The sequence below is a fragment of the Saccopteryx leptura genome, chromosome 2 (assembly GCF_036850995.1).
Source record: "Saccopteryx leptura isolate mSacLep1 chromosome 2, mSacLep1_pri_phased_curated, whole genome shotgun sequence".
Lineage (NCBI taxonomy): Eukaryota > Metazoa > Chordata > Mammalia > Chiroptera > Emballonuridae > Saccopteryx > Saccopteryx leptura.
Genome location: NC_089504.1, coordinates 218,010,687 through 218,038,462, shown reverse-complemented (window position 1 = coordinate 218,038,462; position 27,776 = coordinate 218,010,687). Strand labels below are relative to the sequence as shown.

At 48.5% G+C, this 27,776-nt stretch overlaps 1 protein-coding gene across 2 annotated transcripts in view; it reads left to right on the top strand.

The window, feature by feature from the left end:
• The first annotated feature begins 283 nt into the window (after window positions 1–283).
• MX2 (MX dynamin like GTPase 2) overlaps window positions 284–27,776 on the top strand; it is a 38,140-nt gene continuing 10,647 nt past the window's right edge. Inside the window, exons 1-7 of one of the 2 annotated variants that reach the window (XM_066370150.1) lie at window positions 284–370; window positions 9,922–10,406; window positions 10,799–10,991; window positions 12,402–12,542; window positions 17,877–18,031; window positions 18,338–18,476; window positions 24,400–24,598. In XM_066370150.1, the coding sequence (XP_066226247.1) occupies window positions 9,993–10,406; window positions 10,799–10,991; window positions 12,402–12,542; window positions 17,877–18,031; window positions 18,338–18,476; window positions 24,400–24,598 (1,241 nt within the window). In that variant the 5' untranslated portion in view covers window positions 284–370; window positions 9,922–9,992. Of the gene's footprint in view, window positions 371–1,380; window positions 1,513–9,921; window positions 10,407–10,798; window positions 10,992–12,401; window positions 12,543–17,876; window positions 18,032–18,337; window positions 18,477–24,399; window positions 24,599–27,776 lie in introns of those variants that run through there. The other variant, XM_066370149.1, reaches the window with a different exon arrangement.

The following is a 27,776-nucleotide window of genomic DNA, read 5'->3' as shown; positions in this document are numbered from 1 at the left end:
CAGTGCCTCCCAAGAGCTCCTTTCTGTCTTCGAGGTAGAGTGCTGCCCCATTCATGAGCCCTGAAATCCGATTTTTAAATTTTCTCAGTGAAAGTTTGGATTTTTAACACTTGTGTCTTTCCTAGAGCAGTTGACTCTCTGGGCCTGTTAGAAAAGACGTCAGGAATTAAACAGTCATCACACTGCTGAGTGGCTGCCAAGCTCCTCCCTGAGTCCGCAGCTCCCGCGGGGACTCTGGCGTAGTGCGGTCAGCAGGATCCTGCAGGACAGCCATTGCAGACTCCCTGTGACTTCATAAAGCCAGGTTTTAAAAACATTTTTTTAAGCCTCAAGATTATCTTCTTTAAAGGAAAACTTGCCTGCAAAGGCAGTAAGTAAAATGAATGAGTGCAGAGATACTCAAATTTATTTTGTCTTAATTTATGTTTTGGAGAGGACAATGGGAGTGGAAACAAGATTGATGCCTGCTTCCTCCCTCCTGCACCAGCCTCAGCATCCTGGGGCATCTTCTGAGTTTGGACATTGCTCTGGCGGTGGGAATGCCTGGGTCTCCACTCCCATCACAGGGCAGGGAAAGCCTGTGGGAAGCCTGCCTTTAGGCAAATGAAATAACTGAAGCACAGAGATCAGGCAGGCTAAGGGTAGAGTTATGGTCAGAGTTAGAGTTGGAGTTTCTGCTTTGGAGCCTGGAGTTCAGCCCAGCCCCACCCTTTTCCTGTCCCAAGTGGAGCAAGAACTCTTTTGGGCTTGGGAAACTTCCCTAACGAGGAACCGCATTGCATTGCACAAATGGGGGACTGAGGGAATCTGAGCACTTTCCCTCTTTGGATATTCAGCACTTAACACAGGGAGAGGGAGAGAGGGTGACATCTGCCTGGTGTGGTGCAGGCATGAAGCCAGCAGGACATCTCAGAACTTTCAGATCACATCCTTCAGTAAATACCCTGTGCCCTGTGAGGTCCAGAACGGAAGTCACACATCCAGTGGCTTTTTAAATGAATTCTAAAGAAACCGAGTGAAACGCTCAGTTCCTCGGTGGCATTAGCCACATTTCAAGTGCTTGATGGCCTCACATTGGTGTGGTCTCAGTGGCTTGCGTTGGACAGCACAGAATAGGACAATTGCATAATTGCAAAATGTCCCACGGCCATTGCTGCTTTGTGTCATTGCATCTCCAAGTGTGGCCCAACAGGGGAGCATTCCCTGAAAACTTGTTAGCAATGCAGATTATGGAGCCCACCCCAGAGCCCCAGCGTCAGGTCCTAGGGTGGGGCTAGTCCCTCTGTTTACTGCCCACCCCACTCAGCGGTGGGAGGGTTCATCCGGGATGTGTGAGTCGTTCCAGAACTTGTTTATTTCTTCAGTTTCATTTCTGTGGCCAGGACACTTGGTTTCATTTCTCTAGCTGCTGGGGAAGGAAGATCAGCAGGGAGGGGCGCTTCACACACCATATAAAAGGGAAGCACTGGAAGGGAGAGTAATTCACTGTGTCTCTGTCCGGAAGACTGACAGGTAAGGGCTGAGCCAGGTTAGGAGGGCTGCCTGATGATGTCTTAATGGAACAGGTGTGACTTTTCAAAGGACTTTCTAGTAAACCTGGCTGGTGCCAGAATGCAGGAGCCATATAGATAAGTTTCTGATGCTGCCTTTGTGACACTTACTAAGACCTGTTGTTGGTGCTGACACCCCCACACCAGGCTCCCACAGGGCACATTCTAGGAAGGAAGTGGGTCCAGGGTTGGGATGGGAGCTTGGTGCCTGTGTGATCCTGTGATTTATAACAAGAAGTATAGCCTGACCTGTGCTGGCGCAGTGTATAAGGCATCAACCTGGAACCCTGAGGTCGCCACCGAGGAAGAAGGAAGGGGCGCAGCCACAAAGTGTGGATAAGCAAAAGCTTTATTGAGTAGAGCGCTTCCAGGACGATGTTCCCTCGTCCCTGGGACAGAGGCCAAGGAAGTCACATGGGGTGATCCACGTGGGGGATATTTAAAGGGTCTCTAGGGTGGTCGAGCTAATATGATGTGGTGAAATCTCACTGGCTGGCAGATGGTCATTCTTTTCCAAAGGACTCCTGGGAAGTTTCTTTTGGTGCTCATGGATGTGGGCGGCTCCAGCCAAAGTTCCCAAGTCTGGGTTCCTCACGTGACCTTCCTCCATTGCTGACCACCTTACATTTGTGTTAATTAGGGGCGTCGCTTATTTATCTGGCTACTTCCTGCTGATTAGGGGCATCGTGGGGAGGGGGAGATTGTCAGGTGGTGGCTTTGAGGGGTGTTAGGAGGAACATCTGTTTGGCTGTGAGTGGAGAAACTTCACGGATGCGGTTCTGTAAGAATTTTCAAAAAAGAGGAGCAAATATGAGTTATACTCTGACAATTAGAAGAAGATTTAGGATAGGGGCAGCCCAGGTAAGAATGAGTGGCTGCCATCAGGAGTTAAGCAGGTTGTAGGAGGAGAGATTCTTGCTTAATTTTTCTCACAGACGGTTGAGGAGATTGAAGCTTCTTTTATCAGGCCAGTCTTACTGAACAGCATTGCTCCCTGCTTCAGCCACTCTGGTGGCAGGTTCCTGGTGGGAGGGACAGGAGCAACACGAGGGTCTGCAGGGCCCAACCTTTTGGTGAGCCAGAGACGGGTAGGGCCCAGTGGTTCTCACTGCCAGCAGTCCTGTATAGGGGCAAACTTGAGGCAAAACTGCATGTCAGAAGTGGCGTATGAAGGGGAAACGAAGGGGTCCCATACACTCCCATAACTGAGACCTATGAGGTAACTAGAGGTTCAGAGTGTGATGGCAAAACAGAGAAGGTAGCCTCCATGTCCACAAGAAATGAGATGGACTTACCGGTTGTCTGTAGCATTACTCATGGTTTGGTGAGGGTGATGTGGGTCTCCAAGTCCAGGCCATGTCAGTCGTCCACGAGGCCTAGGAGTTCAAGCAGTGGGCCGCCTGGCTGGATTGGCCTCCCATTTGGGTGGCTTGTCCTCCACATAGAGGTGCTAAGGAAAACCTGTTGCCCAAAAGAGTCAATCGCTCTGCCAGTGACTGGGCTGCTTGCAGTCAGGGCAGGGGCTCAATAGGTGGCCTCGGGCAGGGGCACTGCCAGGACCAATGACCCTCCTTGCCACACTTAAAGCAAGCTCCTGGTGGGATCCTCTTTGCAGCCTGGACTTGGGTTGGGCACCTCCTATGCCCTGCCCTTGTTGCTCTGCCGGCCTCAGGGCTGCCACAAGAGCCTGGGTTTGGAGCATTACATTCTGCTGCATGCGGGCCTGGCAAACAGACTTGACATTTTTAAAAACCTTAAATGCCATGTTCATAGGTCTCAGATAGGGGTCTGGGGGTGAGAATAAGAGGAGGGGAGCTCCTGGGGAGCCCGGCACCCAGATTCAGCCGGAAACGCCAGAACCAGAGGCAGGACAGGGCCAGGCCTTCTTGTAAGAAGATTAGGGTTGGGTGTCCTGCAAACCAGTGTAAGGGCCAATGGCAGGCTGAGAATGGCCTGACGGAAGAGGGGCTTAAGAACACAGTGGAGAAGGGAGGGGCCCCTGGCCAGCAGGGGAGGAGAAAGAGGGACTGGTATTTGCAGGTGAATGAGAAACAGGATCCTGCGAAGGGAGGGGAGGGGGCTCTTGGAGGGAAGAGACTCGAATGAAAGAAGTCCGCAGAGGGACCAGAGAGGGGTCCCGAGAGAGGGGTGCCCCCAGGGGTCAGGCAGGAAGGGGAGAGAGTTGGGAGTTGGCGAAGGAGGAAAAATTAGGAGCGGAGGGTTTAGGTGAGGTTTCTCTGGCCAAAAAGGGCCTGCACATAGAACAGGCAGCACAGAGATTAGGATGGGAGCGCTAATACTAGAGGCCCTGAATGTAAGGGATCTCCAACCAGTTCCCAGGTCTTTTGGCGATAGTTAAATTGGTGAGGGTGTTAAAACCAAAAGTCCCTTCAGGAGGCTACCCGGTTCGATTATCCAGTGGGTTCTGTGGCCTGGCTACAGTGGAGAAGAACAACAATTTCTCCTTCTTTAAGGAGGGAGAGATTTCAGATAAGGCAACTCCAGGAGTGTTTTTGGATTAGGTTTAGATTCCTGTGCCTCTATGGCCACCCTCAGTTCTTGGAGTGGTCAGAGTTGAGCATTGGCATCCCGCAACTCAAGCTCTGCCACCGAATGGATAGGTAAAGTGGGTGTGCTCTGGACGTCTCCACAGGCACACACACACTTGGAACGGAAAAGAAGTCCCTGACACAGCTGCGGTTTCAGACAGGGATTCTCAGCAAAAAGAACTGAGGGGAGGCTGGAGGCAGGGGACTTACCGCACCGTGTGCTGAAGTGGGTGGGAAGTCAGAGAACCTGGTTATTTCTCAGATGGGAAGGGGAGAGGAGCAGTCCTTGCAGACTTCTAACTCCTCCCAGGTTTTGGCACCAAATGTAAGGTATTTTTTCCCACTGAGGAAGAAAGCAGGGCATAGCCACAAAATGTGGATAAGCAAAAGCTTTATTTAGTACAGAGCACTTCCCAGATGATATTACCTGGTTCCAGGGGCAGAGGCCAGGGAAGTCGCATGGGATGATCTGCGTGGGGGATATTTTTTTTTTTTTGTATTTTTCTGAAGCTGGAAATGGGGAGAGACAGTCAGACAGACTCCTGCATGCGCCCGACCGGGATCCACCCGGCACGCCCACCAGGGGTGACGCTCTGCCCACCAGGGGGCAATGCTCTGCCCCTCCGGGGCGTCGCTCTGTGGCGACCAGAGCCATTCTAGCGCCTGGGGCAGAGGCCAAGGAGCCATCCCCAGCGCCCAGGCCATCCTTGCTCCAATGGAGCCTTGGCTGCGGGAGGGGAAGAGAGAGACAGAGAGGAAGGAGGGGATGGGGGTGGAGAAGCAAATGGGCGCTTCTCCTATGTGCCCTGGCCGGGAATCGAACCCGGGTCCCCCGCACGCCAGGCCGACGCTTTACAGCTGAGCCAACCGGCCAGGGCCGCGTGGGGGATATTTAAAGAGTCTCTTCTCTAGGGTGGTTAAGTTAATGTGACGTGGTTAAATCTCACTCGCTGGCAGATGGTCATTCTTTTCCAAAGGACTCCTGGAAAGTTTCTTTTGGCATGCATGGATGTGGGTGGCTCCAGCCAAAGTTCTCAGCTCTGGGTTCCTCATGTGACCATCTCCCATTGCTGACCAATTTACAGTTAGAACCTCTGATCTATAGTCAGTTGGTCAGAAACACAGGTGACAACCTAGACTTGCCCTTGGTATCTGAAGGGTGTCAGATGGGGGTATAGGCAGGAGCAGTTTTGTGGAATCTGATGTTCTCTCCAGGTAGACAGGGTCAAAATTGAGTTAATTGTTAGGTGTGGTGGGGGAAAAAACACATGGGAATTGGTCTCAGAATTGGAGCCCTATAGCCTGGACTCAGAGCTTTAAGTGCCCTTGTGGTGCTGGTGGCACAGGGCCACCCTCAGTTGTGCTGGAAAACTTGCTCTCCTGAGGGGACAAGGCACTGATTTCTAACATTTGCTGTTGTAGCAGGTAGTGTTAAATTGTTATGCTTTCAAATTTTTATTTAGAGACGTTGATGCCAAGCCTTCTTAGCAAACAGTGGCATTTGAGGGGGACAAATTAGATACAAACCACAGCAAATTAGTGTCCTGGCATTGCCGTGACAAAGTGCCATAAACTCGGGGGCTTGCACAACGGATACTTATTCTCTCCCAGCTCTAGAGGCTGGACATCTGAGGTCAAAGTTTTGGCTGGTTTGGTGCCTTCCACAACTCTTCATAGAGTCCTTCCTTGTTTTGTCCAGCTTCTGGTCTTTGCCAACAATCCTTAGCGTTATTTGGGAAATTTTTCTCCAGATGCTGTGGTGGTTTCTTCAGGTCATGACACCAGCAAGAAGAAACCCAGGCCACATGGTCACCCATGACATGTGACCCATTCTGGCAGATTGGGCAGGATGGTTAGTCAGTGAGCTATTTCCCTGCCCTTTGCAAAGAACCATAAAGTTAAGCGGAAGATAGGTTTAGACTTGGGTCCGTGAGTAATCACACCTTTCTTTCTCATTCCTGGAAATGATGAAATTTCAGAGAGCCAGATTTTTGTTGTTGAATTCTGCTTTTAGGAGGAGCTAATTCCCATTTAGTAGGAAAGGAGGCAAATATCCCTACAGGCCTCTCGAGAGAACCTACAGATGTAGCACCAGGGGCCAGGCCAAGGGAGGAGATTACTTGATGGCAGTTCTCTCTTCTTTGAGGCTGTGGCCTCCTCAGCACACCCAGGGCCTGAGTGTATCCAAGAGGCCGGGCCAGGCCTGGGGATGGATGCAGGGTGCTGGGGTTCAGGCCTCAGACCTATCAAGACTCCTTGGGAGCTCAGTGAAGCCTGTGGGAAGCTCAAAGTGCAAAGAGTTAAAACCAATCCTGAGGGAGAAGCTCAGATGGAGAGGCTGGTCTTCCAGCCCGCGTTTCATCACTGAGGGTGCTCTGCCATGCAGTTCCAAAATGTGAATGGCTTTTCTGTTTCCTCACTATCAAAGTAACGTGATGTTCTTTGGCATCCCCAGTCCCTGGCCTTCCAATGGGGGACGGGGTCCCAGTGCTTCACTTGTCTGAGCTCCCCTGCGTGTCTTATATAAAATTTGGGATAACGTCATGAAGGTGAGCATGTACCACTGTCTTGGGCCCTTGAAGGGCCTAAGCGTGTGCTGGGCCCTTGGGACTTCTGCCTGAACCCTCCTGGAGACAACATAAAGACACAGGGGGCCTTGGCAGGTTTGCTCAGCCATAGAGCATCAGCCAAGTTTGTGGAAGTTCTCGGTTCGATTCCCAGTCAGGGCACACAAGAGAAGCAACCATCTGCTTCTCCATACCCTTCTCTCTCTCTCTCTCTCTCTCTCTCTCTCTCTCCTTTTTTCTTCCTCTCCTGCAGCTATGGCTCAAATGGTTCGAGCAAGTTGGCCCTAAGCTCTGAAGATTGCTCCATGGCCTCACGTCAGGCACTAAAATAGCTCAGTTGCCAAGCAACAGAGCAGTGGCCGCAGATGGACAGAGCATCACCCCTTAGTGGACTTGCCAGGTGAATCCCAGTCGGGGCACTTGCGGGAGTTTGTCTCTCTGCTTCCCTTTCTCTTACCCTCTCACTTAATTTAAAAAAAAAAGACACAGGGAGAAGAAGGCCACCAACAAGCCTAGGACAGAGCCTGTACAGATTCTCCCTCAAGCCTCAGAAGGAACCAGCCATGCTTAATCTTCAGTCATGGATTTTCAGCCTCCAGAACTGGGAGAGAAAACATTTCTCTTGTTTAAGCCCCCAGTCCATGCACTTTGTAATGGCTGCCCCAGTGAACAAATGCACTGGGTGAGGACAGTGCCAAGGGCAGAGTTTATTCGGGCTATTGTGGGCAAGGCGGCCACACAGACCGCCTTGGGAGGTGTGAGCTGGAAAGCAAAACCACACCTGCTTTAATCCGTGACGCTCATACAACAAAAGGGAAGAAACCTGTGTTGGCTGAATTGTGGTGCTCCCATGACTTTGAAGGACCATGACACATCTTCAAAGAAGGGTACAAAATATAAACTGAGGCTTGTTCTACCTCTGTCAAATGAGAGTTCCACATGGAGACACATCCGCAACCCACATCCTCCCCAAGAAGCATAGTGTGGTGCTCTAGGTCCCTGGACGCTCCCAGCTTCTGCCAGGGAAGCCCCTCCGCAGGTCATCAAAGGCTTGCTCCTCGGCTCCTTCCATTTTCCATTCATCAGCACAGCCTCAAATAACCCTCCCCAGACTTGATCAGGGAACATAACACCAAATCCAGTATGTCTAACCCACTCTGTCTTTCTCATGGACACTCCATCACCACCTGGAGTGAAGTTATGGTTTAGCATTGGTTGACTTACTTACTTATTTGAGGGCCTCCTTGCTAGAATATATGTACTGGAAGCAGGACATTATGAGGCTTGGTTACCACCACCCCATGCCAGAGGGTGCCTTACACATACTAGGTCTCTCTATATTTGTTTCCGAAGGCTGTCATCACCTAATGTGACAGGCGGGGCAGCTTTTACAAGGGACATTTATTTCCTCACAGTCTGGAGACCAGAAGTCTGAGATCAAGGTGTCAGCAGGATTGGTTCCTCTGAGGCCTCCTTGCTTGGTGTGTAGATGGCCGTCTTCTCCCTCTCTGTGTCCTAATCTCCTCTTCTCATAAGGACACCAATCATATGAGATCAGGGCCCATGCTAAAGGCCTCATTTTTTTTTTTACCTTTTTCATCTCTTTAAAGGCCCCAGTTCCAATAAAGTCCCAGTTTGAGGTCCTGGGAGTTAGGACTTCAACTTCTGAACTTGGTGGCCATGGGACTCAACTCAGCCCAGAATTGTGCTCAATGAGTATTTCTTGAATGAACAAGCAAACCATGTCTCATTTTTTCTCAAGTAGACCATACCACACACCACACACAGGGCTGTGAATGTGCACATCTGTTTTGAGCAAAGGGAAAACTTTGGCCCAGCGTTCAGAGATGAGATGCTCAAAATACCAAAATGTCAACTGGGGCCACTCTTTTGAGGGGCTTTATTTTGAAAAAAATGGTCACAGAAATGTTTAGAACGGGTCATGACCTGAGGGGATCGGGCACAGGCAGGCAAGTGCGCGCACCTCTGCACAGCGCTGGGAGGGAGAGGAGGCGGGCCTGGCTGCGGGATCACAAATGGACAAGGGGCACCCTGGGATGTTCCCCAGGCCACTGCGGGGAGACTCTCACCCCTCCCACTGTGTTAGTGCGCTGAGGCTGCCACAGCGAATGACTCAGACCTGGAGGCTTAGATGACAGAAATGTACAGTCTCCCAATCTGGAGGCCAGAAGTTTCAGAGCAAGGAGCTGGCAGGGGTGGCTTCTTCTGCAGGCTGTAAGGAAGGATTGTCTCACAGCTGTCTCCTAACTTCTGGTGGCTCTTTGGTATTCTTGAGGCTGGGGCCACATCACTCCAGTCTGCCTCTGTCTTCACATCACCCCTTCCCCTGTGGGTTTCAGTGTCTCAGATCTCCCTTTGCTTGCCTCTTCTTGGACTTAGGGCCCAGAGTTACCTCCAAATCCTTGCCTTAATTACATATGCAAATATTCTTTTTCTAAATAAGATCACATTCACAATTCGGGTAGACATGAGTGTGGGAGGGGTAGAGGAGACCCGATTCAAGCTTCTGCATCTGTCCATGCCTAGACAGGAGGGCTGTGCACATGGCAGTGGGGACAGGGTTCATGTGGACTGTCACCCACATGAGCGACATGAGCCAACATGAGTTAGGTCGGAGTCCTAACTTAACCAGCAGCTGGACCTTCCTGTACCTCAGTTTGCTGATCTGGAAAATGCAAGTAAGCAGCTTTCACAGAGGACAGTTGTCAAAATGAAATTGGGGAAACCAGCCCCCGCACAGCCAGGGGTTTCTAACAGTGCTGCCTTTATCTGACGACAGGCCCCAGACACTGATAAGCAGGAGACCCAACACTCACTCCCCCAGGATCCTCAGCAGTCTGACTGAGTCCGGGGAGCAGAACAGTGGCTAGGGACGGGCTGTCTTCCCGAAGGCCTGAGAGATGTTACCTCCCTTCTCTCCACTCCTCACTGTCTCCTGTTTGTTCCTGAGCTGTAGGTGTCTCAGAGTGACAGGAAAATTCACACTATCCCATGGAAACGGGGAGCCCACTGCCCATTGTCCCCATGCCCTGAGTGTCATGGTGACCCCACTTGTTCCCTGTGCCTGTTCCCCTCCTGCGGACAGGGGCCCTGTGCTGAAATCCTGGCCTCCCCCATGTTCGTGTGCATGGGGTGGACTGTCCTGGGGCTGCGTGAGCTGGGGCTGGCCAGGTGCAGCCTGGGGGAGGACTGCTTGGTGACGTTCAGCCACTCTCCTGTCCTGTGTCTCTGCAGAGCTCATCAAGAAGACTGTAGGTGCTGAGCAACGAGGAACGTGCCCACCGGCTCCAACTGGTTGTCAGCTCATGCCGAAAGCCAACAAGGGTGGGCCACAGCAGGTGCACAACCCGTTTCCCGACCAGCATTACCCAAAAAAAGAAATGAGTTTCCCCTCGAGAAAGCCCCCACCATTTTTACCACGAGGAGTACAAATGGGGGTTCCCTTCAACTGGGCAATGAGGGAGACGGACTCAGTTAACCTTACCAAGAACCTCAACTCGGTGACATTAAACCCAGGAGAAAACAGAGGCCAACAGAAGACAAAGGTGAGACAGGACATTCCAGAAGGACACATTCTAGCCACCAGCCAAAGGAGGGACAACGAGTCGCTGTCGGCAAATCCACCACCTCCAACATCACAGTTCTTCAGCTCTCCCGGGCACGTCCAGCAAACACCAGGGACATACCCCGTCTCTGGGGCAGCAATGACCTTCCGCGACGTGAGTCTGGGGGCTTCTGTTGTGTGTGCGGGGGTCTGCTTCCAGGAGCATTTCCCTTCAGATACTGCTGCCACTGTCACTCCTGCCCGCCCTCCCCAGCTCTGCAGCTCTAGGGCCCCACTCCTATCCCACCTCTGGCTGGGAATTCCCACCTCTTGGTCCCTTTTTTCTGCTCAGTCAGGCACCTGACTGGCTGGGTGGCCCCAGCCAGATAACCCCGCTTCAGCAGAAGCAAAGCCTCAATGGGAACAGCATGCCTGTTCTGGAGGCCCACTTAAATCCACCTCTCTCCCCTGACATCTGTCTGCAGCCCAAATCCTGAAACAAACTCCTCACATCCGTGGCAGCCTTATCAGAGGCCAAGGATGTGAAGTCTGTTCTACCTTTTCCAGACGCCTGAGACCAGCTTGTATAGCCAGTATGAGGAGAAGGTGCGCCCCTGCATTGACCTCATCGACTCCCTGCGGGCCCTGGGTGTGGAGCAGGACCTGGCCCTGCCTGCCATCGCTGTCATCGGGGACCAGAGCTCCGGCAAGAGCTCCGTGCTGGAGGCTCTGTCAGGCGTGGCCCTTCCCAGAGGCAGCGGTAAGCAAGGAGGGGCTAGCTTCCCCCAGGGGAGCACCAGCCTCCTGTGAGCCACTGAGTATCTTGGGGTACCAGTGGTGTCAGAGACAGGCTGCTGGGACGGCCCCCAGGAGGCAGCTCCAGCAGACCCTAGATGGCTTCGGTCTAGAGTGCACGGCCTGGGCAGGGGCGCCTGGACAGCCCATGCTGCCCTCATGTCCTCAGTCCACTTTCACATGAAGATAGCCATTGCTGGCCCTGCATCAGTCTAGGTCCCGGGACCTTGTTGTTTCTCCCTGGTGGTTCTTGTAAGAAGGCAGAAACATTTCTTCTTTGATTGTGTGAAATTTGTAAGTTTCAGGTGACATGTGAAGTCCTTCTGAAGGATTTTCTCAACGTTTTGAGAAACCAGGATCTTGTATGATAAGACATATTTTCTTAAAAAAAAAAAAAAGCTGTTGTACAATTCAATAAAATAATTATAAAGAGATGGGGGAAGGCCGAGAAGAAACAGTATCCTCAAAGTGGGGGTAGACGCCCCATCCTGACGCCTCCCTTCGTTCCTGTCTCCTGTCAGCACTGCCCATGAGGCCTACTCAACCAGACCCAGGGCCTGGGAGTTATGACACCCCCCAGAGTTGCTTCCTGGGCCCAGAGGAGGGTGTGGAGACACCAGAGGGCTGCACAAGCCTCAGCAATAGCCTGCACGCCAGGCACTAGGCCAGTGCTTCCTGCCGACAGCAGCCTGGTCCTTGATGGCAGGGGCTCCTTTCAGGTCCCTGTTAGCTGGGCACCAAATGCTTGAGAGTGAGCCTGAACAGGGGCTCCTTCTCTCTGTCTTGGGTTCACACTTCGGAGAAAGGCGTGGCTGGGTGAAAGCCTGGGTGCTGGTGGCGGGCATGTGGCCCAGGGTGAGTCCTCAGGCTGGGTGAGGGACAGTCCTCCCTTATAGGACAGCCTGCAGGCACCACGGCTCTGGACACAAGAGCTCAGGGCAGTTCCAGCCTTTCTGAGCTCCAGCTGAATCGTGAGGGTCCTCCCCCCCCCACCAGGTGCCCCAACAAGCTTTGCCTTTAGAATTCCCCTGGACCCCTCCTTTGAGATGTCCAGGTTCTCCCAGGCTCTCACTGCCTTCAGCCCGCATCTTGGGAGGTCTGGGTGGCCATCATTGTCGGGCAGATCTCACCGCTTCACGCTTCAGTCTGTTCCCCACTGGGGCTGCCGCCCAGACATACACAGGTCCCGAGGCCAATGCCAAGGTATTTCTAAGCAGGATAGTGAGAGGGGCTTAGATTGGGTCACAGACAGAAAGAGAAATTCCAGACGAGGCTTCTGGGGATACTGGGGCAGCTCCTAAGGGGTGAGAGCAAAGGGCACCTGCTATGTTTCTTTTTGAGGGAAACTTAGAGTGTCTGGGAAACTCTCTCTCAGGAATCGTCACCAGGTGTCCACTGGTGCTGAAGCTGAAAAAGCAGCTCTCGAGTGAGTCCCAGTGGAGGGGGAAGATCGGCTACCGGGACAAGGAGCTCTGGCTTCAGGACCCCTCCCAGGTGGAAAAGGAAATACACCGAGGTAAGGCTTGTTCCACAGGCTGGGGCTGCGCCCCTCACCTCACTGCCTCCTCCTGGACATCAGGGCTTCTTCAATTCCACAGGGAGCATGCACCATGCACTCTTCCTTCCAGGTCTTTCCAGATGCTTCCACGTGCCGGAGCCCCTGCCTGTCACACTGCCCCCCTTTCCACCTGACTCCTATTGTTTCCTTGGGTATCGGTTTACCCCCTCCAGGAAATGTCCCCCACAGGACCTCACCCTACATCCTGGTTGTCCTGGTCACTGCTGTGCTGAGTCCCTGCTCTAACTTAACCCCAGAGGGCCACCTGGTGACCATGTGTCGACACAGCTTCCCCAACATGGATCCCAGCCATCTGTCATTCCTGGAAGCACAGCCTGATTTTTATCACCCAGCTCTTGAACAAAGTTTTACCAAAGCTTGAGACTCGTGTTAGGTAATGACGGGATGATAAAAGGCTCAAATGCTCCTACAGTCCACTTCCACAGCCCCTGAGAAAGGCCCCTGGTGGTCTTTGCCCGCCCACGACACCAGAGCCTGCCTGCGTCCCTGGGCGGCTCCTCCCTTTCCCTGCTCTCACTTTGGTCTCAGCCAGGCAGGCATAAGTGACCTGACCATAATAAGGATCTCTGCTTAGTATGAGGGACAAGTTCAGCTCCAGGAAGACGGGCTTTCCATATTAGTAAACAAAGTACTCAGCATCTGAGGGGGAGGCCTTTATGTGACTTCCTGGGCATGGCTTCCACAGAGCCCAGTGTTTGTGGGTTCACTGGAGGTATCTGTGCCCCAATTCTAGTGTTAACCTCCAAACACAGAAGCTATTTGAGACCCTCAATTGGCAAGTTTCCCAACTTGAACTTAAAGAAGTTCTGCAGCTGGCTGTGTCCACAATGGCTATCTGGGCTGCATGGCACCCGCACGTCCTGCTGTGTTCCTTGACCCCAGTCCTGAGCTCGTGGGCAGGACAAGAGGGCTGTGTGCTCACTGCACAGCAGAGCTCCTCACACCTGGGTGCATGCTTAATATATGTTCTGTGCAAAGGGGGTGCAATAAGCACACCGTCACGGAAGCAGCTGTGGAACAGAGTCTAGAACCCCCGTCTGCTGCTGGTGGGCGTGGAAGTTGGTGCAGCCACTTTGAGAACTGGCAGTATTTGCTAAGGCTGGAGGTGTGTGCACCCTGATGCTCTGAGATACCCCTCTTGAGTGTCACCTAGCCAGAACATGCTCCGAAGGCCAGGTGCTAGGATGCTCACAGCAGCACTATGGTGACAGTCGCGCCCCGGCAGCCAGCCCGATGTCCACCAGCAGTAGACTGGATCAGGCATTGTTGCAAGGGTATGGGGTCCCTCAGCTATAAGAACCAATATGGGTGAATGTTACAAACATAATGTTGAGTGAAAGAATCCAGATACTTACAATCTCATTTATAATTAGGTGGGGCCACATGAAGTTGTTGTTCTTGGATCAAAAATGGCCATGTATCAGCAAATTCATTTTGCTCTACCACCTATGAAGTTCAAAACTAAGCAACAGGAATGGAAGCTGGTAGTGGTCAGAATAGTGGTCACTCTTGGTGGGGACTAATGACCAGCCAGAGCAGGAGGGGCTTCAGGGGGCTGGCTGTGCTGTTTCTCTTTCTGGGTGTTGGTCACACCTGGATGTTTAGCCCATGAAGAAACACAGCAAGCCACACACTTAGACAAGGAGTACTTTTCTGTACATGTTATACTTCAATGCAAAGTTATGAAAATCCTATCTTTTTTTTTATGACAGAGACAGAGAGGGTCAGAGAGAGGAACAGGTAGGGACAGACAGAAAGGAAGGAAAAGAGATGAGAGGCATTAAGGCTTCGTTGCAGCACCTTAGTTTTTCATTGATTGCTTTCCATATATGCCTTGACTGGAGGGCTACAGCAGAGCAAGTGACCCCTTGCTCAAGCCAGCAACCTTGGGCTCAAGCCAGCGACTTTGGGATTCAAGCCAGTGACCTTTGGGCTCAAGCCACTGACCATGGGGTCATGTCTATGATCCCATGCTCAAGCCAGATGAGCCTGTGCTCTAACCAGCAACCTTGGGGTTTCGAACCTGGGTCTTCTGCATCCCAGTCTGACGCTATATCCCCTGTGCCACTGCTTGGTCAGGCCTATCCTTTCTTTATTATTATTATTTTATTAAGTGAGAGGTGGGGCAGCAGAGAGACAGACTCCCTCATGTGCCCCAACTGGGATCCACCCAGCAAGCGCCCTACCAGGTGATGCTCTACCCATCTGGGGCCAATGCTCCATTGCTTGGCAACTGAGCTATTTTAGTGCCTGAGACAAGACCATGGAATCATCCTCAGCGCCCAAGGCTAACTTGCTTAAACTAGTCAAGCCATGGCTGCAGGAGGAGAAGAGAGAGAAGTAGAGGGGAAGGAGTGGAGAAGCAGGTGGCCACTTCTTCTGTGTGCCCTGACCAGGAATTGAATGCAGGACTTCCACATGCCAGGCTGATACTCTACCACTGAGCCAACTAGCCAGGGCCACAAAAGTCTTATCTTAAGAAGTGACTCTAAAATGCTAACTAAGGCAGGGAAAGTTTATGGAGGCACAACCCTGGTTTTTAACATGCACCTGGTTCTCTCTTTAAAGGATTAGGCAATGAATTGGGGTTGTCGCGTAAGCTCCTTCTCTGTTTCCCAGATCAGGTCTGTCCCTGAATGTAGGAGAAATGTCTAATTATCCACAGATTTCATTGCTGTGCCCCAGAAAGTTACCTGCACTTCTCTCCTCGCCTGACCGAATCTCAGCTGTCCATGCGTGGAGGACCCGTTCAGTGCCCTGGGGAGAACACTGTCGTAACTTACCATATCAGTACACCCTGGAGGTCATAACCGCCCAGCCTTCCCAGGGGGCCTTTACCTAACACTTGACAGTCATCAAAATAGACCTTTTCCCCAGGCCCAAAGCCGTTGTCAGGCAGAAACAGTGACAAATAAATTGTACTGTCCATTGAATTGACTGTGTGGCAGTATAGACTTGATGACCACCAGGCAAGGCCACTGCAGAGAAGGGGGTTCCAGGATTCCCCATCTGTTCCAGGGAGGATGCCAGGGCCACTCTGGTGGGAAGTGTCCAGGACATTAATACCCTCCAGAACAGGCGAGTAACTGGGAGGCCCTAGGGAACATCAGCTTGTGCCTTCGTGCTTCCCCTGAGCTGGTGACCAATGACCTCTGTGTCCTTCCTTGTCTTGTCCTTGGCACACGACATCTACGTAACTCCCCCTCACCTAGACCATCCTAAACTTCAACTCATTTCAAGATGTTTACAGGTCTTCTAGCTCCTGGCTTCTCGGTGTTTCCTGGTCTGCAACAGCGACATCACCTGGGGCTTTCTGGAACTGCAGAAGCCAGGCCGCAGCCCAGACCTGCCAGGAGTCTGGGTGGTACAAAGAGTCACATGCACTCACATTTTGAGAAACACTGATCAGAGCAGGACCAGCTACATGATGTACAGGGCTCAGTGTAAAATAATCATAATCAAATTGCTATCTATTATGTATGTGTGGTTTGGGGTATATGTTAAGGTAGCTAAGAAATTGTATATAGTTCTCAAAAAGAAAATTTTTAAACCTCCTATAAAGACTTTAAAGAAGAAATCAATCCACTTTCAAACAGACTATAAGAGAAGAAATATTTTTTATTTCCTTCTACATCCCAGAAATATTTCTTTTCCCTATCCCTTCCTTAAAACTCTTAACTTGGAAAAGTCAGCATTATAAGATTCCTGCAAAATATCTCATGACCAAAGCTAAACAATTGGTGTTAAACAGTGACAATACCTATTATCAATGTGCCATATTTGCTTACGTGATCATGTCTAGCCAACAGGTCCTGCCCCCTTGAGTTTCTCTGTGGTCCATGCAGCAGACCCCAGAGTGGCTGGCAATTGACTTTGGCAGGATCCCTCCCTTCAGCGGTCTGCGTAGCTCCAGACTGATCCCAGCCTTTAGATTAGCCCTGGTTACTAATGGACAGAAAGAGGCAGAGGGTGTCCTGGATTGGAGAGGCATCTACACTGCCACAAACACACCTAGCAGTGGAATTACGTGTGTGTTTTGTCACCTGTGTTTATGTATGTTAGTGTGTGTCACTGTATGTATTGATGCCTATGTATGTTTGTATGTATATATTTATGTATGTGTGTGTGTCTGTGTTAAAGAGTTGGATAGAACAAAGAGACAGAAAACACTATAATACTGTCATAGAACACATACACACATGCATATGTTTATATTTACATATAATTTTTTCTGGTCATAAGCATAATGTATATCTCTATTAGTTATCTATTGCTACATAACAAGTTACTCCAAAATTTAGCAGCTTAAAACACCAAGAGTTATTCTCTCTGGTTCACGGTCTCCAGTGAGGCTGCAGTCAAGATGTTGGCTGGGGCTGCATTATCTGAAGGTTTGACTGGGGCTGGTGAGCTCTTCCTCAGATGGATGTTAACGGGAGGCTAGTTTCCTGCTGGCTGCTGGAAAAGGTGCCTTTGTCCCCCCACTTTTATGAACCTCTCCATAGGTACTTTGTGTCCTTATGACTAGGGAGTTAGCCTCCCTCAGAGTGACACATCTAAGAGAAAGTAGGAGCAACCCATGAAGCCTTTTATGACCTAGTCATACTGTTGCTTCTATCATATCTATTCCCCACTCAGGCTCTACCTTTTGGTAGGAGGAGTGCTGAAGGATTTGTGGACATATTTTAAAGCCATCCCTACACCCAATGAAAATATTTAAAAGCATAAAGAAAGAGAACGGGCCTGACCTGTGGTGGCGCAGTGGATAAAACGTTGACCTGGAAATGCTGAGGTCGCCGGTTCGAAACCCTAGGCTTGCCTGGTCAAGGCACATATGGGAGTTGATGCTTCTAGCTCCTCCCCCCTTCTCTCTCTCTGTCTCTCCTCTCTCTCTCTCTCTCTCTCTCTCTCTCTCTGTCTCTCCCTCTCCTCTCTAAAAAAAAAAAAATGAATAAATTTTTAAAAAATGAATAAATTAAAAAAAAAAAAAGAAAGAAAGAGAACGGAGTCCATCCACAATTGCAATGTAAACAAATTGGTATGTTTTTCTCTAGAATTTTTGAGAGTGTATGTGCATGCCACCCCTGTGTACATGGCCACCTTAGTGGCCTCAGCTCACTTTGCAGGCTTCTGTGACATCTTTTCTAAGCACCAGGAACTCTCTGAAGCTCCCATATCATGAAAATAAATAGTCACCTGCAAGAACAACAGCTTCTTCTCAGATGGGTCATTAATTGGGACTCTGGGTTTCTCTTCTCTTGGCCTCTACAGCCCAGAACATCATAGCCGGGGACGGTATTGGCATTAGCCATGAGCTCATCAATCTGGAAATCACCTCCTCTGACGTTCCAGATTTAACTCTCATCGATCTTCCCGGCATCACCAGGGTGGCCGTAGGAAATCAGCCCCAAGACATTGGACTGCAGGTGAGTCTTTCTGGAACTTGGGAATGAGCCACGCTGAAATCAGGGATACTTTGAAGCCTCTGCTGGCCACACCAAGAACTCAAGTGTGCCCTCCCAAGCCTCGCTTTAAGTGGTGTGGTGGGGGAAGAGTCTGGGGTAAGACCTGGGCAGGGGCCTCATTCTCAGGATCTGATGAGAACCACAGCTCAGAAGTGTGGCAGCTGGGTCATGCTCTGGGATGACGTTGGTTTTCACAACTACGTGGGTCTCACTGTGTTGTTGGGTAACCAGAGATGCTTCTCCCTTTGCATGGTTCTTTGGTGTCAGATCAAGACACTCATAAAGAAGTACATCCAGAGGCAACAGACCATCAACCTAGTGGTGGTCCCCTGCAACGTGGACATCGCCACCACAGAGGCCCTGAGCATGGCTCAAGAGGTGGACCCCGAAGGAGACAGGACCATAGGTAAGAAGAAGAAAATCAAACTTCCAAGAGACAGAAATGGAGGGGGAGATCCTCATATATAAATATTAGGAGGTCTTGGAATTAGGTCCACTGTTAGAGATGCCCACATTCTGCATTCTGTCCAAGGGTCACTACTACAGAAGCCGCATGGGCTCAGGGTGCATTCGTGCACCACAGATGGGTTGTCCTCACTTGCAGTCGGGGTTAGACCTATTACCAGAATTCAGTTCTTCACTCTCCTTCCTCTCATTTCTCATTTGTATTATGAACCATTCTGGACAGGGGACAAGACCTGCTTTATCTGCTCTCCCACAATGGTCCAGAAAGGAGAAAGTGACCAGTTCATCAGTTCTGCTACAGCACAGGGAAGTTGTTAGGCCTCCTGGCTGCAAAGAAAAGACCCTCCCAAGGCCTCAGCGAACTTGCTGCTAGGCTGGCACGGGAGTACAAGAGTCTGCAGGGTTTATGTTTGAGCAGAACTCTTCTTGGGAAACTGGGTTCTCTTGCATTCCTTCTTTAAAATGTCACCCTAGACAGCATTATAGGAACTCAGTTTAAAAGTACAACTGGCCCTGGACAGTTGGCTCAGTGGTAGAGTGTTGGCTTGCTGTGTGGAAGTCCCAGGTTTGATTCCTGGTCAGAGCAAACAGGAGAAGCACCCATCTGCTTCTCCACCTTCCCCATCTCCTTTCTCTCTATCTCTCTCTTCCCCTCTCACAGCCAAGGCTCCATGGGAGCAAAGTTGGCCCAGGTGCTGAGGATGGCTCCATGGCCTCCGCCTCAGGCGCTAGAATGACTTTGGCCATGGCAGAGCAATGCCCCAGATGGGCAGGGCATCGTCCCCTAGTGGGCATGCCGGGTGGATCCCCGTCGGGCGCATGAGGGAGTCTAACTGCCTCCCCCCTTCTAGCTTTGGAAAAATACAAAAATACAAAAAAAAGAAAAAGAAAAAGAAAAAAAGTACAACCTGCCTGGGTTGGAATCCCTGTTCTACTACTTACTGGTTTCCTATCTTTGGGCAATCCATCTAACCCAGGAGTAGTCAACCTTTTTATACCTACCGCCCACTTTTGTATCTCTGTTAGTAGTAAAATTTTCTAACCTCCCACCAGTTCCACAGTAATGATGATTTATAAAGTAGGGAAATAACTTTACTTTATAAAATTTATAAAGCAAAGTTAAAGCATATAATAATAATTACTTACCAAGTAATTTATGTCGGATTTTCACTAAGTTTGGAAGAATAAATCTTTATAAAACAACTTACTATAGTTAAATCTACCTTTTTATTTATACGTTGGTTGCTCCCTTACCTCCCACCATGAAAGCTGGAGTGCCCACTATTGGGCAGTAGGGACCAGGTTGACTTCCACTGATATAACCTCTCCCAGCTTCAACTTCCTCATCTGTAGAATGGTGCTAACAGTAACACTTAACTGCTAGGAGTGTTGGGAGGATTACATGAATAGTTATTGTGTGCACATAGTATTTTCTCAGCAAATGATAGCAGCTATTTTATTTATTTATTTTTTTTAGTGGGAGGAGGGAGGCAGAGAGACAGACTGCTTCATGCACTCCAACCAAGATCCACAAGGCAAACCCACTAGGGGGCAATGCTCTGCCCATTTGAGGCATCACTCTGTTATAACTGGAGTCATTTTTTAGCGTCTGAAGCAGAGGCCATGGAGCCATCCTTAGCACCTGAGGCCAACTTGCTCCAATTGAGCCATAGTTGTGGGAGGGGAAGAGAGGGAGAAAGAGAGAGCGAGAAGGAGAAGGGAAGGGGTGGAGAAGCAGATGGACACTTCTCTTGTGTGCCCTGATGGGGAATCAAACCTGGGACATCCACACACTGGGCCAATGCTCTACCACTGAACCAACCGGCCAAAATTTAAAATTTTTTTAATACAGTGTGTCCATAAAGTCATGGTGCACCTTTGACCGGTCACAGGAAAGCAACAAAAGACAATAGAATGTGAAATCTTCACCAAATAAAAGGAAAACTCTCCCAGTTTCATACCTATTCAGTGCAGTTCGATGTGGGCTCCATTTGTTGCCCTACACACATCCAAATGATAGTGAAGTTCTTACCACACATGGGTAAGGACATCTGGTGTAACAGAGTGAATAACGTCTGTGATTCTCTGTTTTAAGTGATTAATGTCATGGCACTTCGTTATAAACGCGCCGATATTCATGTTGCACTTTGATCATGGATTCGAATTTAGCGAACCAAAGAACACACTGAACTTTCCTCTGTACCATCCATATCTCAACTGGCATGGCCATGGGCTGCTCCTCTGTATACACGGTGTTACATCATCATCTGAGCATGCGCACATGCTGCCACATCATCCTACAGAAACTAGGAGGGTTTTCTTTTTATTTGGTGCATATTTCACATTTCTATCATCTTTTGTTGCTTTCCTGTGACCGGTCAAAAGTGCACCATGACTTTACGGACACACTGTATTATTATTCATTATCATGTCACCAGACATTCTTCTTGCCAACAGAACTTACCTTCCTGAAAACATGGAAATCATTCTTCTTGACTAAATGAATACTCAGTAGATAACCGCCTTTTCCATTTTTCCCCCCAAATAAGTGCCTGGTTTTCTAGTGAGAATAGAAATAAATATTGGAAGTACACCTCGAGTAAAATATTTTACTAAGTGCCAAACTCTGCGTGTTGACTTCTACAAGCATCTCAGACATGCTGAACCTGAGAGAAAACTCAGGCTTTGAGTCACCAAGCATTGAACATCCAAAGGCTTTCTCTTCACACAGGCATAAGTCAGTGGAGATATCTTATTGGTGGCCAAAATAGGTAATATCATCTGTCTAGTAGATAGATCTATTTGTATATAAATATCTCTACAAAAATTCAGTAACACTTCTTTTAATGGTTTTCTGGTCCTCACATTAACCGTAAACTCAAGTAACCGAACATTTCCACTAAATATTAACTATTATTATTATTAATTCATCCAAGTACTATAGTCATAGAGTATACATGATCAGACCTCTGTATAGCCCAAAACATTATAGCATCAATGCAAATTTTCTGTCCTATTCATTCTAGGTCAAGTATAGAAATAGAGGAAAGTGTGTTAGGTTTAACAAGAAAAAGGTATGCACACCCATGTATAAAGCAGCATTATTCACAATAGCTAGTGCCTATTAGGAGATGCATGGATATATGCACAAAATATGGTGTTTGCACACAATGCAGTATCGTTCTGCTTTAGGGAGGGAAGACATCCTGACACATGCTACAATATGGATGAAGCTGAGGACATTATGCTCAGTGAAATCAGCCAGTCACAAAAGAACAGACACTATATGATTCCACTTATATAAGATACCTACAGTAGTCAAATTCTTGGCCACAGACTGCAGGTTGGTGGTCGCCAGGGCCGCAAGAGAGAATGGAGTTAATGAAGGGGCAGAGTTTCAGTTTTGCAAGATGAAATCTTGCAGATGAATGTGGTGATGGCTGCACAACAAAGTGAGTTCTCACTGCCCTGAGACGGTACCGTGAAAAATGGCTGGGGTGGTAAATTTTATGTTATGTACATTTTACTAAAATTTTTAAAAATAAGTAATTTTTAAAAACAGGGTAACTGAGGTTGGAGGGGGAGGAGGAAATACTTATTATATTTTCCTTAGTTGAGTTATTCTCTTTCACATATTAGTTATGTGTATATTTTGCCATAATTTTTTTTAAAAGGGAAACAATGAATATCTAGACAGTACTTCCAAAGGGTAAAAATAGAGCAAATTTGGTGACTGATATAGTAGTGGGTTATCTGGAATCAAGTTTCAAAAAGGACAGTGAATCAGAACACCTGTAAGCTCTCTGCTCCCCGTCCATCTAGGCTGAATGCATATGGTCTACTAGACAGCTCCACCTGAACACACAGGGATGGCTCTTCTCAAGGTCTCCAAACCCTCCATGTTGACAAACGCACAGTCACTTCTCTGCCCTCCTCTTTCTCAGTCTCTCAGCCCAAGGCAGCATGGCTGCCACTTCTTCCTCCTTTAAATTGTCCTTCCTTTGCTGTTACGTCACAGCCTGCTGGCTTCTGGGTCGCCATTGCTCTCTGTGGTCTCCTTCTACTTCACTGGCCAGCTATAAGTCCCATTCCTAGTCTCCTTGTCTGGTTGTTTCTGCAATTCTCTGACCACTCAATATTGGAAACCAGATCGTGGTTCTGAGCTCTCCCCTCTGTCAACACATTCTCTTTAAGTGATCTTACCTGTCCATGGTTTTGAACCCCATCCGTAAGCCAATGACCCCCAATTCTATATCTGTAACCCTGGTCTTTCCCTAGACTTGATATTCCAAATGGATGTCCATGCAATGTCTCCAGTTGAATGGGAGCAAAGCACAAACCTTCATACCCTTCCACTTTACTTCTCCTCCCCAAGTTCTTCACAACCCCACATCCACAGACCCAGGGCTAAAGTCACAACTAAGGGTCACTCTTGACTCCTCCTCCTTGCTTTCACATCTAATTCATCTTGCCAAATCTGCCCAATTCTCTCTATTCCCACTGTCACCAGCTAGACCAAGCTGCCATCACCTCCTGCCTGGTCTACTCACATGTGCTTCTGGTCTCCTGGCATTCACCTTGCCCACAGAAATCCCCTTTCCCCTGGCATCTAGATGGTACACCAGGACCCACCCCTCCTCTGCTTCTCTCTAATGCTCCCTTCTCACGTATTTAAACCCCAGACTGTGCTACCTGGACAACAAAGCCACCTGTAGCCTGGCTTTTGCATGCCTCCTAGATCACAGTTTCCATCACTTTCTACCTTGTCCACGACTCTCCAGTGTAGCTCAGTCTTCCCGGATCCTGCACACCCAGGAGCCTGGAATGTCCTCTCTCCCTCCACAGGACTGGCCCCTTCCTCTCATTCAGAGCACAGCCCAAATGCTGCCTGCTCAGAGGCCCTCTCGGTCCACCCACCTAAACCTATACGTCTGCCCTGCCTGCCGTCATTTCTTTGCCTTTATTTTAATTCTTGGCATACCACTTCTCAGGGAACTTGCTGTCATATTCACTGCCACTTGTTACCTTAATACATATGTGTGATGGATTCAGGAGTAAACAAGCTTAAAAAGAGTAAAAAAAAAATTAAAGCATTTAAAAATTGCTGACAGGGACCTTCTCATGGCTCAATAGCTGGGTCATTAAATGATTCTATAGATGGAGGCATGTGTGTTTACTGACAAGTCCTGTTTCAAACTGAGACACAGTATGGGAAGGCCCTCTCTCCCCAGCCAGGGGGAATTCTAATTGCAAGCCTTGGTTTTTATTTTCTTATTCCTTTTTCTCAGAATAGCGTACAATGATCTAGGCTTCCATGAATGATTTCTCATCCTAGGAAAGGGCATTCCTGGCTACCGTCTCCCCTCCCAGTAGAAGGTCCTCTCCTTTGCCAATGGAAGGTGCAAGTGTAGACTCAGAGACGTCTGGGGAAACATAGAGATCTGTGCTCACACAAGCCTTCTAGTCAATATAAGAATATGCTGTCAAATAACACCTTCAAGTAACAAAACAGGGAGAACTTCAACTGCTGAAGTGCCAGGAAACTTCTTAAAAACAGGGTGATGGGGTGGGTCAGCTGTGATGATGTCTGTGTCCCCCACCCCCAGTGTTGGCACACAGCAGGCACCCAACAAACCTTTGTTAAATAAATCACGCAGGGAGGTTAGTGAATGGGGTGGGTGGAACGGGGAGCAAATATGAGGGGTGACGACGGAATGAGTAAATGACTGTTAGACACTGGGCGGCCAAGGCTGCAGAAGATGTTGTCAGTCCCAGCCAAGAAAGTAGCCCATAGCCCAGCAGGGTTCAAATACATATATGAGAAGAAAACTGACCTTTCCATGCCCTCTTTCATCATCTCCCAGGGATCCTGACCAAACCAGACCTCGTGGACAAGGGCACTGAGAAGACTATCATGCGTGTGGCGCAGAACCTCACGTACCATCTCAAGAAGGGCTACATGATCGTGAGGTGCCGAGGCCAGCAGGAGATCACAGACAAGCTGAGCCTGGCGGAGGCCACCAAGAGAGAGCTGATGTTCTTTCAGGCACATTCGTATTTCAGGTGAGCTTCTGTCGCACAGTCCCGGAGCTCGACTCCGCGGAGCCAGCCCCGCCTACCAGAATTGGCCACGATAACCGAACTGCATAGAAAAGTGGTAGAATGTAGCAGAACCTATCCTTGTCTTTATTTTAGTGTTAAATTCATTGGTTTATTTAAACATCTTTTTTTTTTTTCATGGACTCTAACGATGGTGGCGATGAACAGTTGTGTTATGGCATTTCAGAGAGCAGAGGGCACTTTGGTTGTCAGAAATGTTTTCATTTGCCTTCTCATCTGCATCCCACAACATCTTAAGCAGGGGTCCCCAAACATTTTACACAGGGGGCCAGTTCACTGTCCCTCAGACCGTTGGAGGGCCGGACTATAAAAAAACTATGAACAAATCCCTATGCACACTGCACATATCTTATTTTAAAGTAAAAAAACAAAATGGGAACAAATACAATATTTAAAATAAAGAACAAGTAAATTTAAATCAACAAACTGACCAGTATTTCAATGGGAACTATGCTCCTCTCACTGACCACCAATGAAAGAGGTGCCCCTTCCGGAAGTGCAGCGGGGCCGAATAAATGGCCTCAGGGGGCCGCATGCGGCCCGCGGGCCGTAGTTTGGGGACCCCTGATCTTAAGAGATATATGTGGCAGGAGAGGTTCTTCCCATTTTTATAGATAAGAATAATGAGGTCAAACCAATAAGGAATGAAAACAGGACAAGACACAGATCTTCTAACGTCCAGAAACTGATGCTGACCATCATTAACGGTGCACATTAAAGCCTGCGTTAGGGCACACTCCACCGCATTGGAACATGCAGACGAACTGTTTTTTTTATCAAACGTAAATTATCCTATAGAGACGGGGCAGTTTGCAAGACATTTAGATATTCCCATTGAATCAGCCGCTTTACCCTTTCATTTTATCCAGGAACTTGATCCCGAACGGTGTGGGCGATGCAGGGTGAGACCCAAAGTTTCCTCTTGCTCTGAGAGACAGTGGGCAACCAGAGTCCGGGCAGACCAGGTTTGCTGCTCGCTGTGTGCCTTAGGGAAACGGCTGCCCCTCTCTGAGCTTTTGCTTTCTCCTCAGCTCAGGGAGTGCCACACTATTGCTGCACAGGATTGTTTCTGGATTAAATAATATGACACACGCAAAGGTTCTGGTGCACAAAAAGCCAGCACTCCCATGCATACCACCTGGGATCTTCTTCCTTCCTCTCTGCCCCAGCCCTGAGGAAAAGAAACAGAAAGTTTTCTATAGCCTTGGGGGCCCATAAGGAGAAGGAAACTGCTCGCTGAGTGGGAGAGAAGAGCAGCCAAACCTCCAAGAGAGTTTGTTAAAATCCAGCTGATTACATCCTTTCCCAGAGTTTCTGAGGTCTGGGTTAGGGCCCAAGAATTTGTGTTTCTATCAAGTTTCCAGTTGAGGGTGATATTGCTGGTCCACTTTGAAAACCACTTTTGAATGGCTTGGGAACGTGAAGTCACCTGTGGGCTCCTTGTGCTCTGCAGTCTGTAGAACTCATGCAGCTCGCATCCCTGAAGATTGGTGCCCACTGATTACCAGCTCCCCATTTCCCTCCCCCAAGCAGCCTGGCAGCCCCCATTCCACTCTCAGATTGTGTGAGTTTGACTATTTTAGATTTCTTACGTAAGTGGAATTGTGCCATATTTGTCCTTCTGTGAACTGGCTTTTGTCATTTAGCATAATGTACTCAAGGTTCATTCGTATGGTCATGGATGACAGAATTTTCTTCTTGTTTAAGGCTGACTCATATTCCATTGCATTGCTAACAGCAAACACAAATGGAGATCAGACTTTGAAATTTCCCGAGCAGACAAAACCAGATTAGTCACACAAGCAAAGCTTAATTTAGCATATTTTACCAGATAAGGAAATGCCAACAGGACTGCTCCTCTTGCTGATGCCTCTGAAAATCATAAACGAAACTTAAATTGTTCCCTAAAATTGATGAGGTAACCAGTAACCAATGTCCTTGTATTTAAAAAAATTCTAATGCTATAACCAATCACTGTGAAGAGTAAACTGTCGCTGCTCTCTCACTGTGCATACTGCTCTATGACAACATGCTCCTGAACCTCACTCCCTGTTTTGGTTTGATGGCCTCCAGTTTGCAAACTGTCTTTGTGTTGTGTGCGCAATAAACTTTTACTGATTCCTACTTCAGTGAGTCGTTGGTTTTGCTTCTGTTTTCTCCTGCACTTTAGATAGCATGTATATATGTACCACAGTTCCTTCACCCATTCATCTGTCTACAGGCATGGAGGTTATGTCCACATCATGGCTACTGTGAACAGTACTTCTGTGAACATAGGAGTACTATTATCTCTTTGAGATCATGATTTTAATTCTTTTGGATAAATATGCATAAGTGGGATTGCTGGATCGTATGGTGCTTCTAACTACAATTTTTTGAGGAACTTCCGTACTGCTTTCCATAGTGACTGTACCACTTCGCATTCCCACCAGCACTGAACAAGGGTTCCAATTGCCCCACATTCTTGCCTCCACTTTTCTTTTCTTTTTAATGATATCTATCTGAACAGTTGTGATACCCATCGTGGTTTTGATTTGCATTTTCCTGAGATTAGCGATGGTGAGCATCTTTTCCATATATCCGTTGACCATTTACATGTCTTCTTTGAAGAAATCTCCACCCAAGTCTTTAGCTTATTTTTTAATTGGATAATTAGTTGGGGGGGGTTGTTTGTTTGCTATTGAGTTGTAGGAGTTACTCACATATTTTGAAAATTAACCTTTTATCAGATATATCATTTGCAAATAATTTCTCCCATTCTGTAGTTTCTTCGTTGATTGTTTCTTTGCTGTATAAAAGCTTTTCAGTTTGATGTCATCCTACTTTAGTCTATTTTTGCCTTCCTTGTCTGTGCTTTTGGTAAAATCATTTCCAAGATCATAAATATTTTCCCCAATTTTTTTCTAGGAGTTTTACAATTCATGTCTTATGTTTAAGCCTTTAAAATTTTTTCAGTTGACTTTTGTGTACGGAATGAGATAAGTATCTAGTTTCCTTCTTTTGCATGTAGATATATAGTTTTCCCAATGTTATTTGTTGAGGAAATTATTCTTTCCACATTTTGCATTTTTGGAACTGTTATTGAAAATTGGTTGATTGCATATGCGTGGTTTATTTCTGG